At 55.3% G+C, this 16,761-nt stretch overlaps 5 protein-coding genes across 5 annotated transcripts; 3 read left to right on the forward strand and 2 right to left on the reverse strand.

Annotated features, from left to right (window-relative positions):
• Positions 1-516: 516 nt before the first annotated feature.
• On the forward strand, positions 517-2,678 carry B0I36DRAFT_345065 (uncharacterized protein; the record flags this gene model as incomplete). The annotated part of the gene is made up of 2 exons (XM_046156323.1): positions 517-571; positions 697-2,678. The coding sequence occupies 2 exons, from the start codon at positions 517-519 to the stop codon at positions 2,676-2,678; spliced, it is 2,037 nt and encodes a 678-aa protein (XP_046019521.1).
• Positions 2,679-4,287: 1,609 nt separating this feature from the next.
• B0I36DRAFT_282412 (Alpha/Beta hydrolase protein) lies at positions 4,288-5,535 on the forward strand (the record flags this gene model as incomplete). The annotated part of the gene is made up of 1 exon (XM_046151511.1): positions 4,288-5,535. One exon carries the CDS (start codon positions 4,288-4,290, stop codon positions 5,533-5,535), a length of 1,248 nt encoding a protein of 415 aa, XP_046019522.1.
• Positions 5,536-6,313: 778 nt separating this feature from the next.
• Positions 6,314-7,662, forward strand: B0I36DRAFT_312888 (uncharacterized protein). The gene has a single exon (XM_046152557.1). It carries the CDS (start codon positions 6,520-6,522, stop codon positions 7,558-7,560), a length of 1,041 nt encoding a protein of 346 aa, XP_046019523.1. The 5' UTR covers positions 6,314-6,519; the 3' UTR covers positions 7,561-7,662.
• Positions 7,663-8,201: 539 nt separating this feature from the next.
• B0I36DRAFT_371660 (uncharacterized protein) lies at positions 8,202-14,045 on the reverse strand (the record flags this gene model as incomplete). Its single annotated transcript, XM_046160031.1, has 6 exons — positions 8,202-8,522; positions 8,592-8,949; positions 9,631-11,384; positions 11,476-11,768; positions 11,820-12,355; positions 13,795-14,045. 6 exons carry the CDS (start codon positions 14,043-14,045, stop codon positions 8,202-8,204), a joined length of 3,513 nt encoding a protein of 1,170 aa, XP_046019524.1.
• Positions 14,046-14,292: 247 nt separating this feature from the next.
• Positions 14,293-16,667, reverse strand: B0I36DRAFT_282424 (prephenate dehydrogenase). Its single transcript, XM_046151512.1, has 5 exons — positions 16,237-16,667; positions 15,738-15,798; positions 15,552-15,663; positions 15,329-15,477; positions 14,293-15,271 (listed from the first exon to the last, which is right to left on the reverse strand). Exons 1-5 carry the CDS (start codon positions 16,356-16,358, stop codon positions 14,372-14,374), a joined length of 1,344 nt encoding a protein of 447 aa, XP_046019525.1. The 5' UTR covers positions 16,359-16,667; the 3' UTR covers positions 14,293-14,371.
• Between the last annotated feature and the right edge of the window lie 94 nt (positions 16,668-16,761).

The following is a 16,761-nucleotide window of genomic DNA, read 5'->3' on the forward strand; positions in this document are numbered from 1 at the left end:
TGTTGCTGTTTCGTTCATGATGTTATGCCTACGGCGCGAGCCCCACGACATGGGGTTCCCCAACCGATGAACTGTCCATACGAATTCCCGCCTCTGATTGGTTTATATACGGGATTTCTATGGGACCGCACAGGCGGCCGTCTTACTACCGTGTCCCGGTTCGTCACACCAACCTGGCCACCTGGCCCATCCCCACGATAGCCAGCGGCGGCCATTGCAGAACCAGGTGCAGCAAACTCCTGGCCCAACGAGGCGTACCCATGCCGACGTAATCGCAGAGTTGACACTTGATAGCTTGGCGCAGGCGACGGAGGACCTGATTCGGCGCCACCCTTTCCGGTACCGCGGCTCGGTCCGCCCGGTGCCCCCCACACAATCCACCGCCAGACCGACGCCACCAGGAAAGCTGGAGATAGCTTATCAGATCTCAGCCCCGGCCTGTCGGCGCAGGTGGCTACGACATTGCCAAGGTCCGGCCCGGTCTAGGTTCGACCGGCCGCGCCGGTGCTCGGCCATATGACGGCACCCAAGTTCCCCCGCCGTAGAGCACCGCATACAAAGGTGTCTACCGGTGAGTTCTCCATCATCTCCCTGGTCTATAACCAGGATTTCATATATGTTCACTAGAGTCATGATGAGTGATTCTGTGGTGCTCGGCTGAGAGTGGCCCATTGCTGATCTTCGCTGATCTTATAGGCTGCTATTCATGCAAAAAGCGACGTCTCAAGTGCGACGAGGCCCGGCCAATATGCATACGGTGTCAGAAGGCAGGGTTTGACTGCGAGTTTCCGACTGGTCCTGCGACTGTCAGTGCCAGAGCCTGCCCCGTTGTGCCAGTCATACGAGACATATCTCGTCAAAGTATCAGCCCCGGCCCTACATGTACGCCGGCTGGAATGCGACTCAAGCCGGCCGAGGCTCTCTATTTTGACTTCTTTCGCAGCACCGTGATACACGAGCTTGCCACACATTCGTACTCGCCCCTCGACCTCACCCGGACCATTCTGCGGGAGTGTGCTCGTGATGAGGCAGTCCGGCTATCCGTCATCAGCATTGGAGCCCTCGGCCTTGCGAATCGAAGTCCAAGATCAAAGGCAGATGCATACAACCTCTCCAAGGTCAACCACGCCGCCTGGCGCGATGCACTCAGCCACCACACAAAGGCCATCTCTCTGTTTCGCTCGCAACTCGGCAACCGGCAATCCTCTGGTCCCCCTCCTCGTAGCATCCTCATACTCTCTGTCCTCTTCATCCTCTTCGAGCTGGCCCAAGGCAACACCCAGACCGTAGACAGCCTCACCTCCGTCGCGCTATCCGCCCTTAAAGATCCCCTCCAACTCCGCGCCGACACCACTGCAGCCTCAAAAGTCCCCGCAGAGCTCGACGATGAGGGCGTCAGAGGACTAGAGAACCTCTTCTCCCTTTCCACCACGTATGGCACCTTCGCTCTCCCCATGTACACGAACCAGACTCGCCTCATCTCCACCCTCGACATCTGCCCCCTGAGGACCGCCGTGCCTGGCGGTGTCCCGCAGGACAGCTATCTGCCCCTGCGCGCTGCTTTGACGCACTGGGAGGCCTTTGTCGGGCGGGCCGCGCTCTGGGGCGTTCGGTGCTGGTCGATTGTCACCAGTACGGGCCATGACATTACGGATCCAAAGATGCAGGAGAGTCGGCAGCGCTTCTTGAGCCAGCTCCTTGAGTGGGAGGCTATCATGCAGGTTAGCGCGGCTCGTGAGACGACGGAAGAGGGCTCCCTCGCGTGGCTCGAGCTGTTCTACGGGGTGAACTTGTTGTACGCATTCGTCGGGGCGTCGCTGGGAGTCAGCGAGTGTCGGTATGATCAGTATGTGGACAGGTATCGTGTCGGTATCGACATGGTTGAGAAGAGGATACTGGCTATCGTGATGAAGCAGCAGCAGCAGGACGGATCGGTCACAGACTCAAAATCATCGCCAGGGTCGAAATCTTCACCACCAAAACGAGAAGAATCACGACCACAGAGCAAAGCAGCAACTTCCTGCAGCCCAGCCGCAGAGACTACTGACTCGAGGCAAAGGCCATCGTCGACTACTTCATCAAACTCGTCGACATCAGCATCACCTCTCCCGAACACTCCGCAGCCACACCACGAGACAGATACTCAAGCCATCCCGCCGCAGTCATTCCCCATGCCGGTCCTTAACAGCCGCCTCCTGCAGTCTCTGTGCATATCCGTGCGTGCCTGCCGCGACCGGCCCGTCCGCCTGCGCATCCTCGCGTTGTGCAAGATTGTAGTCAACCAGGGGTCCACCTGGGACGACAAGGCGACGTACATAGGGTCCAAGGTCATGGTCGAGCTCGAGGAGGCAAAGAGACTTTACAAGATTCCTTCGAGCGGCATCGATGTACTTGCTAGTGCTGCTGCTCACGATAATGATGCAACCAGCCTTGGTGGTGGCGGTTCTGGTCATTTTGTTGGCAGCTCTACGACGAAAGATGAACCCAAAGAGCCAGTAGAGCCTGAACTGGATCTGACTGTGACGGGCTTGCCAGTCGAGTCAAGGCTCAGGTGGGAGCACGCGGAATGGGCACCAGGTCGTGTCGGGCTGAGCATGGCGTTCATATATCCCACCTCGGGCGAGACAGTCACGGTAGGCGTGGACAACACAGGAGAGTACGGGTATTTGATGTGTTGAACCGTAGAGCTATCTGGACAGCTCTGGCTTCACGTAATGGAACTCAATAGCCTTTCAAAGTGTATATATCAAAAGTCGCATTGCTTCCTCCAATACGATGCTGCTGAATCGCCCCGAGTGTGAGCGACATGTCCTATATTCGCCGACAAGATGGGTAAGGATCGGGTAGGTCGCACGGACTTTGTTATCACGTTGCTGTCCCGCCGGCATCAACTATACCTTGGCACAAAGTACAGACAGCCCGTAGGACTGGATGCGCATGTCACATGTGAGCATGGAGCCATCTGACAACCGCCACCGTGGCGCTCGTGAGACAGTTCTCAGCCCAGTGCGGCCCGCGAATCTGTGGAGACGACCGCGGCACCCTGCATCTGTCGCAATCTCCGAAAGTATATTCGAACCACCAATCCTCAGCCACGAGGCCCTTTAAGTTTCGGCATCCCATAATGAGGGACGGAACCAATGCAATGGAAGCCTTCGCAGCCAAGATATGTAAGAATAAACGGGTGTCGGCTGCGCGGATGCTGGTTGCAGGAAGGGAGACCAGCTATTGATGTCGATGCAAGTCTTGCCGACAGTGGGGCTTCGGAAAACCTACGCATGTCCGAATTCTTCAACACATGCATTGATCTACTTCTCAGACCGACCGACCGCGTCTCGTGGACCTGGTGGCGACGACAGGCTCCATCGCAAGACTAAGCTAGAAACTACTAGTCCCGTTACCGTGCATATAGCCAGCTCAGCCAGGCAATACAACCTACTGTTGAAACTGCACGTGCTCATATCGGCAGCCAGTCTGTAAATTCATCAGCGGTCAACACTTTGGGGGCAGCCGAGGTTATCATGCCCCCCCCCCCCACCTAGATGGGATGCGTTGCGCACAATGAAGAGGAAAATTTCAACACTCCCCGCAACTTTTGAAGCCACTCAGCTGAGCTCGCTCGCCGAAGGCTAAACCTTATCTGAGACCATGAGAGACATAGACGACAAGATTGTAGCTGCATCAACTGGTTATCTGTTCGGTCTCTGATCCCGTATCATGTGTATCGCCACTGAACCTTGATGTGCGCGAAAAGCTGCCAACTTAGCACTTGATTGGAACCATTCGTGGGATGAGGAGTATGGAAGATCTTGCTTATTTACTGTTGACAGCCCCGCCAGTCCCCGTTTTCATCAGTAAACATGCCTCGCATTTCTCGCCCGTTCGAAAGTGGCGGTGTCAAATGCAATGATAGAGTGTCTCAGCTGGTCTAAGAATGGTGCCAGGGCTGTTCAGCTAGCGATGCTTTCGGAACTTCGTCTACCAGCATGAACCATGGGACATACTGCTTGATGATTCGTCTCATCTGTGGTGCAGCGAGAAGCTTGCGGTGGAGCTAACGTAGCTGTGGAGGCAGCTTTGCTATCTTTCTATATCTGATTTCTGAGTATCGGTCCGAAAAGCACTTCCGGAATCATAACGAGGACGCATTTGGACAGCGATGAAACGGTTGAAATATTCATATTTCAAGGCCTAGAAGTCTAGAAGGGAGTCTTCCTCTTCTTATATCACATCTGCCCACAAGACGCTTCTATTACATGGTCGTCATTGGTCGAGAAACAACACATCATGCCTTCTCTGCTCCCGAACCGTACACTCGCAGATCTCAGAGATTCGTTTGCTCACCAGAACCTGGAGAGGTTGTCTAGATTCGAGCCTCCGTCTCCTCCCCCCACAAATGCCTACGACGAAATCCGCGGCTCGTTCGTTCTCGACAAACTAAAAGAATGGAGCGCGAAGAATAAACCCAGCATTGAGGCTGCCATGAAGGCCCAGGTCTTTGGCGCCAAGGGCTCCATCCAGTGGACCAACGCATTCTTGCCTTTCATGGAGAGCACGGCTGTCTATCTTCGCGACTGGGGCTTCCTGCTCGAAGCTTGGCGCGAGATCCGGGCCTACAAGAACGCGAAAGTCGATGACTTGTCTCGCTATCAGAAAATCGTCGAGCTTCACAACAAGGCGTACGAGCAGATCGACGAGCTCGCACATGAGTGGGGCATGCATTACGTTCACATCTGTGATCTCGTCTCTGAACACCCACAGGGCAAGCCGTACTGGGACGGACCGTTCTGCGGAGCATTTTTGCCCAACGACCCAGCGACAAGCAGCCCATTTATCGGTCTCGCTTTCAAAGGAACGAATCCTTTCCAGCCCGAGGAGGTTGCCGTCGACTGCTGCTACCAACTGATAGAGGCGAGCAAAGAACTGGGACACCAACAGGTGTCCGTGGGCGTATACACTGGTCTTTTCGGCACGTTCAATGTCCTGAAGACCTCTCCGTTTGCGTTGATCTGCCAACAGCTTCGCGAGCTCACGCGCTTTTTCAAGAACCAACCAACGAGGCCCCGCATCCATGTGACGGGCCACTCGCTCGGGGGATCCTATTCACAGCTCTGCTATGCCGGGCTGCTGACTGCCGCGCCCGATGAGTTCCCTGATAAGGCCACCATGGGTGACCAGTACACCTATGGCGCACCCCGCATCGGCAGCCAGGACTGGGCGAGGTACAATACCAAACTCGTATCGAAGGCCGACGGTCAGACCTGGAGGATTGTTCACAACGACGACCTTGTACCTCAGATCCCTCCGACGTCGCTCCAGCCGAAACAGCTCAATTTCCGCCATGTAGACCAGGGCGTCAAGATATTCACAGGCAGGGTTCCGCAAATCATTCCCAGCGAGATCGAGGAGCCTGATCCCAAGGTTTATACGATCAACAACTGGGACGACTTCGTCAACACCGTCCTGTATGGCGTGGAACATCGTGAGTACTCTCTCCTCCATTCCTCGGATCTGCACTCATGGCTTTGTTTCTAACGAGTCTTACTAGTGCCCAATCTCTACTGTGATGCTATCGTTTATGCTATCGCGAATGCGAAGCCCTGAATACCACCAGTGGCTTTGGTTCGTTGGGGGGTAGTTTCTACGACACTGTGGAGACTCCTTGTCGGGACTTTTAATCTCTGATATGTGGCGGCCCTATGCAGCAAGGTTGAGAGCTTAGTGGATTTCTGGGAGTCGCACTCTGCGGAGAAAGCCTTTGTTTATGTATAGCTTTCCACTGCTTTTCTTTGAAAGTTGCTTTATAGGGGGAGCGGAGTAGTTCCGGGAGGATATGTGATGTCCAGGTAAGCCCCGTTGACAAAGAGCGTTATTATAATAATGCCAGCCCTGACGCCGATCGTGCGGTAATTCCACAGACGGCCATCCCACGTGATCCCTGGGATCTTGCTCGGTCTTGATTCTTGTGTCGCCCGTGGTGATGAGGGTGGTGGGCGGGGTCTTGGTGTTGTCTGCTGTCTCTGGTGCCCGTTGTTTGTTGTGCGTGCGCTCGGCTGGGATTGCATGAGAAGGCGGGATCAGGACTCGTCAAGAAGTCAAGGAGTCAGCCACTCCCCATTGCAGCTTCAATGTACTGCCTTACAAAGCCATTGATACCAAAGATTTGGCTGTCGGGGCGGTGCAGCTCTGGAGAGTGTGCAGGTCGTCGGGCCCGACGCGCTGTGGACATTCCAGACACGACTCAGGAGGACTGGACCCTGAAAAAGTGACGTCACCATCTCCCACCTACTCTGAGAACCGACTAAGACAACAGGCGACCGACACGAACGACCGCTGCCAAACACAGAGCCACAGCACATTCAGTCAACTGGGCAGGCACATTCAGAACTCGCTGCTGTCGTAACTGTTTGAAAGGACCTATCAATTCTCGCCCCTTGCCTGTATCCTCAATTGCCCACCCCCGGAGGGCTGGAACAACAGCTCGTGGGCACATCCCGCGACTACTTCCATACCAGAACCATGTCCACCTACGAGGCGCGTCGCTTGCAGAACATCAAGAACAATGCCGCTCTCGTGAGCGACCTGGGCCTTCAGTCACACGCCGCCCGTGCCACAAGAACATCAGCCGAGAATAATGGCCGGTCGGCCAAGCGGCAGAAGACAACAGCTAGCAAAGAGCCCCCAAAACCAACCCGCACGTCCGCGAGAATCGCCAGCGCCCCATCACGACCCATTTACGGCGAGGATGCCCTTACGATCGTGGACAACAGCAGCTCGAGCCTGCGCGGCAGAGGACGAGTAGCCAAGACGAACAAGACCGCGCCCTCCTTACCATCTCCAGCACCCTTGACCACCACCTCGCAGACGACCCGGGCAGACCTCTCCACCATAACAGCAGGCTGGACGTCCTGGACACCACAGGCCCCTCCGCCGACCTTTGACGAGTACACGGGCGCATACCACTTTGGCTCCCACCCAGACTTCACCCCCAACAAGTCCCCCGAGTCCATCCTACGGGAGGGCTGCTTCGGCGGGTCGTACTTCCGCCCCCTTTACTCGCGACACCTGCGGACCACCATCGAGGATGACTGGCGCGAGCTGCCGCCCGAGTGGATCTCCGGGCTCAACGTGGAAAGGTACCTCACCTCGCCAGAGTACGACCCGGAGGTGAACAAGTACGGCGTCGCGTGCGGGCAGAGCATCGAGGAATGGGAGGCTGCGGGTTGGATCCGGCACGAGCACGATGTCCGGGGTTGGTTCCAGTGGTACTGTCGCTTCTGGATGGGGCGGCGGTGCGACGACGACGAGAGGCAGATTGGCCGGTGGAAGAAGTGCGTGGGCGAGACGGGCAGGTGGAGGAGGATTCTGCTCAAGAAGTACGTCGCGGCGGGGATACGGAATGTCATGGATGAAGGTGTGGATGAAGGTGACGGCAGTGAAGAGGATGGCGGGGGAAGACGCGGAACTGGGGTCAGCCCGGTCGTGCATCAGACTTGTCATCACTGGGCTTGGGAGGTTAGGCAGGATGCGCTCGATCGGTTCTGGAGGGAGGCTCGGTGAGGGTTTATTTCGAGACATGAGGCCGCGCAATTCACCATGAGGTTTGATGTTGACGTTTCACGTGAATGGCGATGGCGTGTCTCACGTCTCCTACGTTTTCCGGGCTCTGAAGATGAATTTTGTTGCCATGATATCCCTGCACTTATTATGGTGCTTGTGATTCATGATTGTGTGAGGGTAGTCGGCTTGTAGCCGGCCGAGCACTGATACGATGCAAGACAGTATATTTCATTGGCTACTCAGGTTGAGCATTTGCCGCAAAGGTCCATCATGAAGTGATTTCCGACCAGACTTTTATTCCTGCGAGCTAAACATTGATCTCTTATGGACACTCCAGACGTGTTCTACTACCAGCCGTCTGGTCTTTGAAAGCAGTTGACTAGACACTCTCCTCACTGCCAGCAGCATTGGCGAGGTTTACACTGCAATAGGACATCCACCTACCTAGCTTTTTGCCATAGAACCCTGTGATGGAGCTTCTATGACACCGCAGAGAAGATCCTGAGTGTCTTGCCTAGTCCAGAGCTGATATTAGTGATGACAGTGTTTTTCGGTCAACACGACCCGCAGCGAATGAGGAAGGCATCACTTTCTGTGACAAAACTTTCTCTGGCAAAGGTCAATCGTAGTGCCTCAAACCATCACTGCCCTTGGTTCTCACTACACTTTGAGCGTCTTGCAGCAACCTCTGCAACTATCGACAAGAGACGATCTCGTAAGCCAGCGACGTTTGAGTTCGCAGCTGCATAGTCAAGTGGCGTCATGTTCTCAGCGTCCTGAGAATCAACCGCGGCCCCGTGCTCGATCATTGCTTCCACTATCGACAAGTCCGAGCTGTGACAACAACGTGCCAAAATGCTTAATGGCGTTCGGCCCTCGTGAGATCTAGCGTCCACGGTCGCGCCGTGTTCTAGAAGTGTCTTCAGAATCACGTTTTCAAGATCCAGCACCCCGTAGCGAAGCTTCGCAAGCCAGTGAAGTGGCGTCTCGCCGTTATGATCCGCGAAGTCAACTGCGGCACCCGAGTTGACCAGAAGCTGCACGATTCCGACGTCCACAATCTCTGCTGCGAAGGACAACGGCGTTCTGCCATTGTGATCCGCGAGGTCAAGTGACGCGCCACCCTCGATCAGATGTTGCATGATTAAGGAGTCCCCACTCCCTGCTGCCAGGGACAATGGCGTTCTGCCATTATGATCCGCGAGGTCAAGCCTCGCCCCAGACTCGATCAGGAGCCGGGCGATTGACGAGACCCCTCTCGCCACCGCAAAGGACAATGGCGTTCTGCCATTATGATCCGCGAGGTCAAGTGTCGCGCCACTCTCGATCAGAAGGTGCGCGATTAAGAGGTTCCCAATCTCTGCTGCAAGGGATAATGGCGTTCTGCCACTATCATCCGCCCGATCAAGTGCAGCCCCTGACTCGATCAGGAGCTGCGCGATTGAGGAGACCTCCCTCGTCGCTGCAAAGGACAATGGCGTTCTACCGCTTGGGTCTGTAGCGTCGATAATGGCACCGTTTTCGAGAAGTGATCCCACGTTCTCGCTTGTGGATCCCAGAGCCGCGACGTGTAGTAGTGTTTCACCATTGCCTTTGCGCTTGTTGACCTGGACGCCATGCTTTAGTAGCAAACGCACCATTGCCCCATCGTCTTGCTCCACTGCCGACAGTAGCTCTTTAGTTCCGGCGTCCTCCAAATCTGTGATTGCGGCGCCGTGATTTAGCATTGACTCAATAACCACCGAAAAACGTCGTTGTATTGCATACATAAATGGCGTCGTTCCAGTATTGTCCCTGGCGTGAAGTGAAGCACCTTGCTTCACCAAGTAAGTCACAATCTCTTCTTGACCTGCATAGTGAAGAAGCGTTCGGCCGGATCTGTCCCGCATCTTAATTTTTGGTTGAAGGTAGCGAAAGACGACATCGAATATGGTTACATTACCATGCTCGGCCAGGTCCCACAGAGGAGTTTCTTTTTTCCTATATATAAAAACTCGCCCGAGCTCGGAATGTGGTCCTCGGGATTTGAGCTTCTCGACTGGGATAGGCTGGTCCATATTGTCGTTCAACCTGGCCCGGAAAGCATCGAGAAAAAGACGTACGACCTGGAAGCTTTGTGTTGCAAGGGCTGCAAGGAGAGGAGAACCATAACGTGCCTGCTCAGCGATCAAGCAGGACGAGCGATATGGCAATAAGCCAACAAGGTTTGCAAGATCTCTCTCTGCGAAGAGGTAAAGTAGGCTGACATCCGAGAAGTACTGACGAATCTGGTACTCCTCTGTGGTGGCGTTGCAAAGCTCCTTCCATCGCTGGACTTGTTTTCTGAAGCTGCGCACAAAGTCATTCTGCGTAAGACCAGATGACTGGGCTTGCTCAGCATGCCAGAGTACGTTGTCTACAGCGTAACTTATAAGTGGGTGTCTTTCTGTGAGCCATTTGCGAAAGATCCTATGAAGCCTCATTGAGTATTTCGAAAGGACAGATGTTTTGTGCACACTGATGAGGTAGTGCAAACAACAGGACTTGAGCGCATCGTGGCTCAGCGCTTCGAAACGTGGGCCTATGTCCGGCCACACATCGCGCAGGCCATCTCCTTCACGAAGAAAATCGCTGACCGACTCGTGTATGAATTGTACTGTTGGCTTCGCAGTTTTCGTGATCTCCACGAGACCCTTAGAAGAAGAGAGTAGAAATAAACGGAGTCTTTCTTGTGTGATCTCTTCAGTATCCCATTTTGAAGATATTATATCTGTGGCACCCAAACCTGAGTGTATCGCCAGATATGTCTCCTCGGGCGTAAGTGGCCGTTGAGCGAATAGCACCCACTGGATACATAACAGAAGATTGCTGCGGTTTTTTGTGTCCCGTTGCAAGATGTCTCGGAATAGTGCATGCAGATCTTGGGGGATCCTGTCAAGTTCTTTTCGCAGTGCTGCAGGATGAAGGCCTGAATCGGATTGTTCGTTCAGAATCTTGACAACCAGGACTACCCACATGAAAACACTGCCAGCCTTTGCTTGAATTTGGCTAGAGATATCCTGAACGGTCTTGCCTGTACCGATATTAAGCTTATCCTTGATATAGTCGGAAATGTCCTGTTCGTGTCCCTCTTGACCGTCGAGGATTAGTTCGAGCGCCCCTCGAACCGTGATATGAGGGTAGTGCCTACTAGCGAAGCAGACATGTAGTACCAGCCCTGGGTTGATGTCGATATTCCCAAGATCTTCGAAAAAATGTACCATGTCTCGGATTTCATCCGGATGGCACTCGTCCAGCGCGTCGATGAAGCATACAAGGGTGTCCTGTTCAAGCATCTGGATAGCCTGACAAAGCAGTTGCTGCAAGACCACAACGGTCCAGGTCGTTGGTGTTCCTCTGGTCTGCATAGACTCCAAGATGGATCTCAAATGTGGTCGTTGAGTGAGAAGTTGCAAGACCAATGACTGATACATTCCCTGTACAGTCTTTTCCATCTGATCTCCTCGCGCGTTGAAGAAGAACGAAATCACAACTTGCTGCTTCTTGTTCTTCTGCTGGTAGAAATGGTTGAGAGCAAACTTCATGATCGTTGACTTGCCTGCACCGGGCTTTCCTTTGATCCACAGTAAGCGACGACCTCTGTCAAGACTGTCGTCATACAGCCATTCCTGGAACTCTTTCTTCTCGAGCAACCATTTGCAGGTTCTGGCATGGGCAATTTTGATATTTGCTTGCCGGGCATCGATCTGTTCGAAACTTAGAGACTTCATGAGCTTCTGGAGCTTTTTTTTCTGCTCATCCAGGTTTGTCTCTGGCAGACACTGGCTGAGTGCGGGCGACTGCTTCTCTGGTTCTTGCATGCCGACTGCTGTTACGGAGGTTAATCAGTAAGCCTAAAGGGTCATGTCAAATTCACAGCTAGCAAACTCTTAACACGGGCTTAGAATTCAAATCTGGCTGTAGGAATGACACAAACTCTTTGGCGCAAGCCGCAGCAACTGCCGCAGCATAGGGTTGCCATTGTTTGTTCTTGTGCGAGTCGGCGTAGTCGCAGATGCCCCGAATCACGAGGAAGGGAAGGTCGTTTCCCTGCAAAGCAGCACCTTCCATCTCAAGACAGAGGGCATTATATCGTTGTCCGAGTTCGTCGCGGCGCAGCGCATTCTTGACAACTCGATTTCCAGAGGTGATGGCTCCGAAATGTATCCGTGGTGTACGGTCGACGCGATCTGGCCGGCTTCGGCGCTTTGATGGGTCGCAAAGCTCACATCCGTCGTTACCATCGGGATGTTCGTAATCATTTTCGTAGAGATCGTCGTCCAAGTGATTACATGTCGCGTACTTGGCCATGCGTGGATTGCGGTCGAGCATGTCGTCAAGCATCGCAGAGACTTGATTCCCCCTCAGAGCGTATTCTGCTCTAAGGGCATTCAGGACTATCTGGATTCTATTCGGTGGTGTGTAGACGGTCGCTGTGCTCTGGAATTCCTCGTTGCGGACGGTCTTGCCGAGGTCGTACTGGACCACCTTTGAACCGAAGACGACATCACCAAGCCGGATATCGTTCTTGAGCGTCGGTACCCCGCCAGCAACGCCAACGACAAGCTGTAGTCGCATCGACGGGAAGGTCCGTACCATGTTGTTCGAGACGGCTGCGGCACTGTTCATGCCCATGGGACCCAGACAAGCTATCGCAACGTTGAAGCGGCCCATACGTCCGAGCACATATTTGTTGTTGTCGCTTGGTTCGTTGGGGAGAGTTTCGTGGACTTCGTCGAGGAGCGCCTGTGCCGCTACGAACTCGACAAAGATGGCGCTGATCCAACCGATCGTGTAATCGCGATGAGTGAGTCTCGTGGGGGCTGTCGGTCCAGAGGTCGATGTTCTGGCGCGCCTGGGGCTCGGGGCCGCCGCGTCGGCGGGCTCGCCATCCTGGCACGAGCGACGTTTGGCACCGCGAGCACTGTCGTTCATGGCGATGGCCCTCTTGGTAGCGACATATTCAGACGCGGAATAACTGTTGTCGTGACGACACTGTTGAGGTCACCGATGTCACGCGAGCAAGAACACGAGGTACGAAGTGGTTGCTGATTTGGGAGATGTTGGCTGATGTTGGGGAGAGCCTTGTCAGGCAAGGCAGCCTTGGGAGGGGTAAGCAGGGGTTTGGCAACATCACACGTGCAGCACAGCCACGTGATTCTTAGATGGGAGGTACGTGCATGCTCAGCTTGTTACAGGCACATACCAGGGCAAGATGGATGGCATAAACAGTGTCCTGTAATGAGTGTGTCCTAGCCTGGCTTCATGATAGCCTGCACCCTCTGATGCGGACGCCGCCCCGGGGGCCAGGCCCCGGACACGGAGACCCCGCCCTTCCCCACTGCTCCGGAACGCCCACCTCGACCGCCACCTCGCCCGGCTCGCGCTCCGTCCCTAACATAGCCACCAAGCATACGCAACGGCCTGGGCCAAACTCCTTGGACGACACCACCCACCAAAGACAGATTGATGTCTCAGGTTGCGACCACACCATAATGCCAAGACCACTAACGAGAGCATCCCTCGAAGTCCCCATCTTCGGTTCTCCCTCGGCCTCCACAGCTGTCCTCGCTGGTGCCGCTCGTCTCGAGCTCAACGCCGCGGGGTCATACCCAGCGGGCGGGACAACACCCACTGTCACAGAAATCGCTGCTGTGAACACTGTACTCGACAGGCTTGAATCCAGCAGACGAGTCGGAAGCAGGCTGGGCCAGGGAGGCAAGCATGAAATACCGGTACGGGTCATGATCCGGCCTCGAGGACCGCCTTCAACGCCTGCTTGTGCTCCTACTTCTTCTGCCACAGAGTCAACACCAGGTTCTGGGCCGGCAGATGCGACAGTCATAGAACAGGAGCTGAAAGCGAGGGCCGGACATGTAGATTTCCAGTACTCCCCGGCCGAGATTGACACCATGGAGGCCTCGATCTTCGCGCTCAAGCCGCATCTGCAGCTTGGAAGGGGGGACGGGTTCGTGTTCGGAGCTCTGGCCGTCACATCCACCAATACAGTATCCTCAACATCATCATCAGCACCCTCATCCTCATCGTCGCCGTCGACAGTGTCAAGAGGTGCAGCACCATCGCTGCATATCTCCATCGACGAAGCCACCTGCACCCGCCTCGTCGCCGCCGCGCAGCCGTTCCCGTGCGTGTTCCACCGCGCATTCGACCTACTCGTGCCTTCAGCCTCATCTGCACGATCTCCGTTATCAATACCTCAGCTCCTGCACAAACTCAAAGATCTGGGGTTCTCGGGCATCCTCACGTCCGGCGGTGTAGGCAATGCCGTGGACAACATTAGCAACGGTAATCTCCCGGCAATCGTGCAGCTTTCGAGAAGCGCACAGGCGCAAGGGGCAGTGGGGAGTAGGGGAGCAGAAAATGGGATTGACGGGATTGAGGTCATCCTCGGCGGTGGCGTGAGAAGTGGCAATGTCGCCGAGATCCTCGCTGGGGTTCGAGAGCATATCGTGAAGGGCGTGGGCGATGGAGATGAGAGCGGTTCTCAGTGGGTGCACTCTAGCTGTCTGATTGCGCCCGGGTCGGAGGAGGTCGATGTGCATGAAGTCGCGAGGATTGTGACTGCCATTTCAAATCAGCCGCATGCACAGGAGTTGTGAGCCGGGCTGTCCCATATACGTTGAAGCTGGAACGAGACTCGTGCCAGAGCACCGCGGCGATCACACGGGACATGCGCAAAAATTGACGAGTAATACACCATGTAAGCATGTCAATATCCATATTGATTACCCCGCTTGGCAACTTCGAAAAATGGAAAAGAGCAGCACAGCCCTTACGACCTCGTGCTCTCCAACACCGCCTTGACCATCGCCGTTCCAATCTCAATCGCACCCGGAAACCGCGGCTCGAAGAACCGCTGTGTAACAACAAACCGCTCGCGCCAGGTATCAAAGTGTCCCAGGTTCACACACTCTGCCCATCCCCTCGCCGCAAAGGTAAACTCAAGATCGTCAGACCGGAAGGTGTTGTCCTCGATCGAGATGCGCAGCGCGTCGTCCAGCCGCGCGGGATCACGGAACAGGTGCTCTGTGACGCCGAGCCACAGCCGGAACAGCGGCGTGCTGCAAATCATGTGGTCGTACGGGCGGATGCCCAGCTCGGACCAGCAGTCCACCATGGCAAGCAGGGAGAGATGGTTGTTGGGAAGTGGAGCGACTGGCTGTTGCGCCCCTGTGCCACCAATGCTGAACTGGTCCAGCACGCGGTCGTCCAGGAGCGGGTTCGCATCCCAGCGCGGGCTGTCCTCGGTGCCAAAAACCCGCTCCTTTGCGCGGAGCACGCGCTGCCGTAGCTCGGCGGCCTGTCCGCCGAGCATCAGCTTGTACAGCTCTGTCGTCGAGGTTGCGTACTGGGCAATCTGCTTGCGAGCCTCTGGATTCAGGATCGCGAGGCCTGCGTACACGTGCCATTTCTGGCTGTAGATCCGCAGGGTCAGGTTGATCTTGACGTTCTCGATGCCGCCGACGTAGCGCGCACCCTCCCAGGGGAATTGCTGCGAGGCGTGCCAGGCCTTGCCCATGCTCAGGAATGCGACGTGCGTGACGGCCTGGGTGTCTGCTGTGATGCGGTCGTGCTCGTGGACCGAGAGGTAGACGTGCTTCGACTGCAAGCACCGCAGGACCGTCTCGACTTTGATGAACGAGTCATTGCTGGCCCGGTGCTTGATGAGGACCTGTCGTCAAGAGGGTCAGTGATCAGGAACCATCTCCACAGGATTGGAGCGACGAACAAGAGGCTGGTCCTTCGAATCGACCCGGGGTCCATGAAGCGAGTGGCACGAGACAATGTCCACGTCTGGCGGCAGGTGCTTCTCAAAGGCCTTGATCTCGGGATCCTTGCAGGACGTCTGGCCGCCCACAATGGCATTGAGCTTGGTCGCTAAAATTAGATTCCAGGGTCAGGATGGTCGGGTCACCACGATACAACACGGGACAAGGGCAAGACAAGCATACATGGTCCAAACTCGGCAACAACACGGTCAATGGCAGCAGCTTCCACGCTGTAGATGATGTAGTCGCTTATGCGGGACACGTAGTGGCCATTTCGGAGGATTTGTATATTGCTCTAGATGTGGTAGGCCACGGAAATCTCTCAGCATGGGCTCTATCCTGGACTGAACTAGAACAGAGGTCATGTACCATGCCAGCAAACTCTTGCTGTAGCTTCTCGTAATGCTCTTCTCGGTCACAGGCCATGATCCTGCACAGTGGGCACGGTGCGTCAGTCACAATCGGGTCACAAAGGTCGTCAAGCCAAGGCCGAGGCGGCTAGGGCGGTGTGCACAGTTCCTGGATAAATCTGTCTCGTATTAGCGTCTTGCTGGAGGCAGGCAGCGACGGGTATGTGGGACGGAAGAAAATGAGACTCGGTTTTTGCTTTCAGACAAAATTGAAAAGGTAGCTGAGAAGTTACATCATGGAAAGCCAACATCCCGCCGGGGCCGGAACGGCTGATCCGGCAGTCCGAGGGCAATGCTCGAGCCAAATGCACTCAAGTCATCATTTACAAAAAACCGAGTCCCGCTTGAGGGTGTTGTGCTGTGGGAAGAGAGAGATCCAAAAGACTTACCATTCAGGAGCTCGAGGCTCAGCGACCACGATGCTGCCAGCGCAGCACCATGCCTGGGGATGCAATTACCTCCATCCAGCTTCGCTGAGCCTCCGGGCATACATCTTGCCCATGTCACCCATGCCAATGATGCCGACTGTGAAGCCGTCCATCTTCAGGGGAATAGGCGCACTTTTCGAAGAGGCTGCCATGGTGGTCGACCAGGTGGACGTCGAGTCGCGCTGCAGGAATAATCGTCTTCGGCTTGCTCGATTGGGACAAGGCGGTCCGAGTCTTCACATTGCTGTCTCTAGCAGAGCACCAAGAGTATGAGTAGACTCGAGGCGCAAGGAGAGCAGTGGCGCGCTGCGCAGGTTGGATTGGGTGCTGGTGCAGAGAGAAGTGGGAGTGGAAGAGATCGTGAAATTTTCTGCGACACGCGCAGGCTGAATTTAAGGACGGGCTCGCAAGCGGGGCTGGAAGAGCTGGCAGGGAGCGGTGGGTCCACTGGTCCACATGTGCGAAGTTGGCGAGATTGCACTGTGCATGGCACAAAACATCACCACCACAGCAACATCGTGGGGCTTCAGCCGAGCTCCAAGTCCACAGCCGAAA

This window comes from Microdochium trichocladiopsis (genome assembly GCF_020744255.1).
Source record: "Microdochium trichocladiopsis strain MPI-CAGE-CH-0230 chromosome Unknown B0I36scaffold_1, whole genome shotgun sequence".
Lineage (NCBI taxonomy): Eukaryota > Fungi > Ascomycota > Sordariomycetes > Xylariales > Microdochiaceae > Microdochium > Microdochium trichocladiopsis.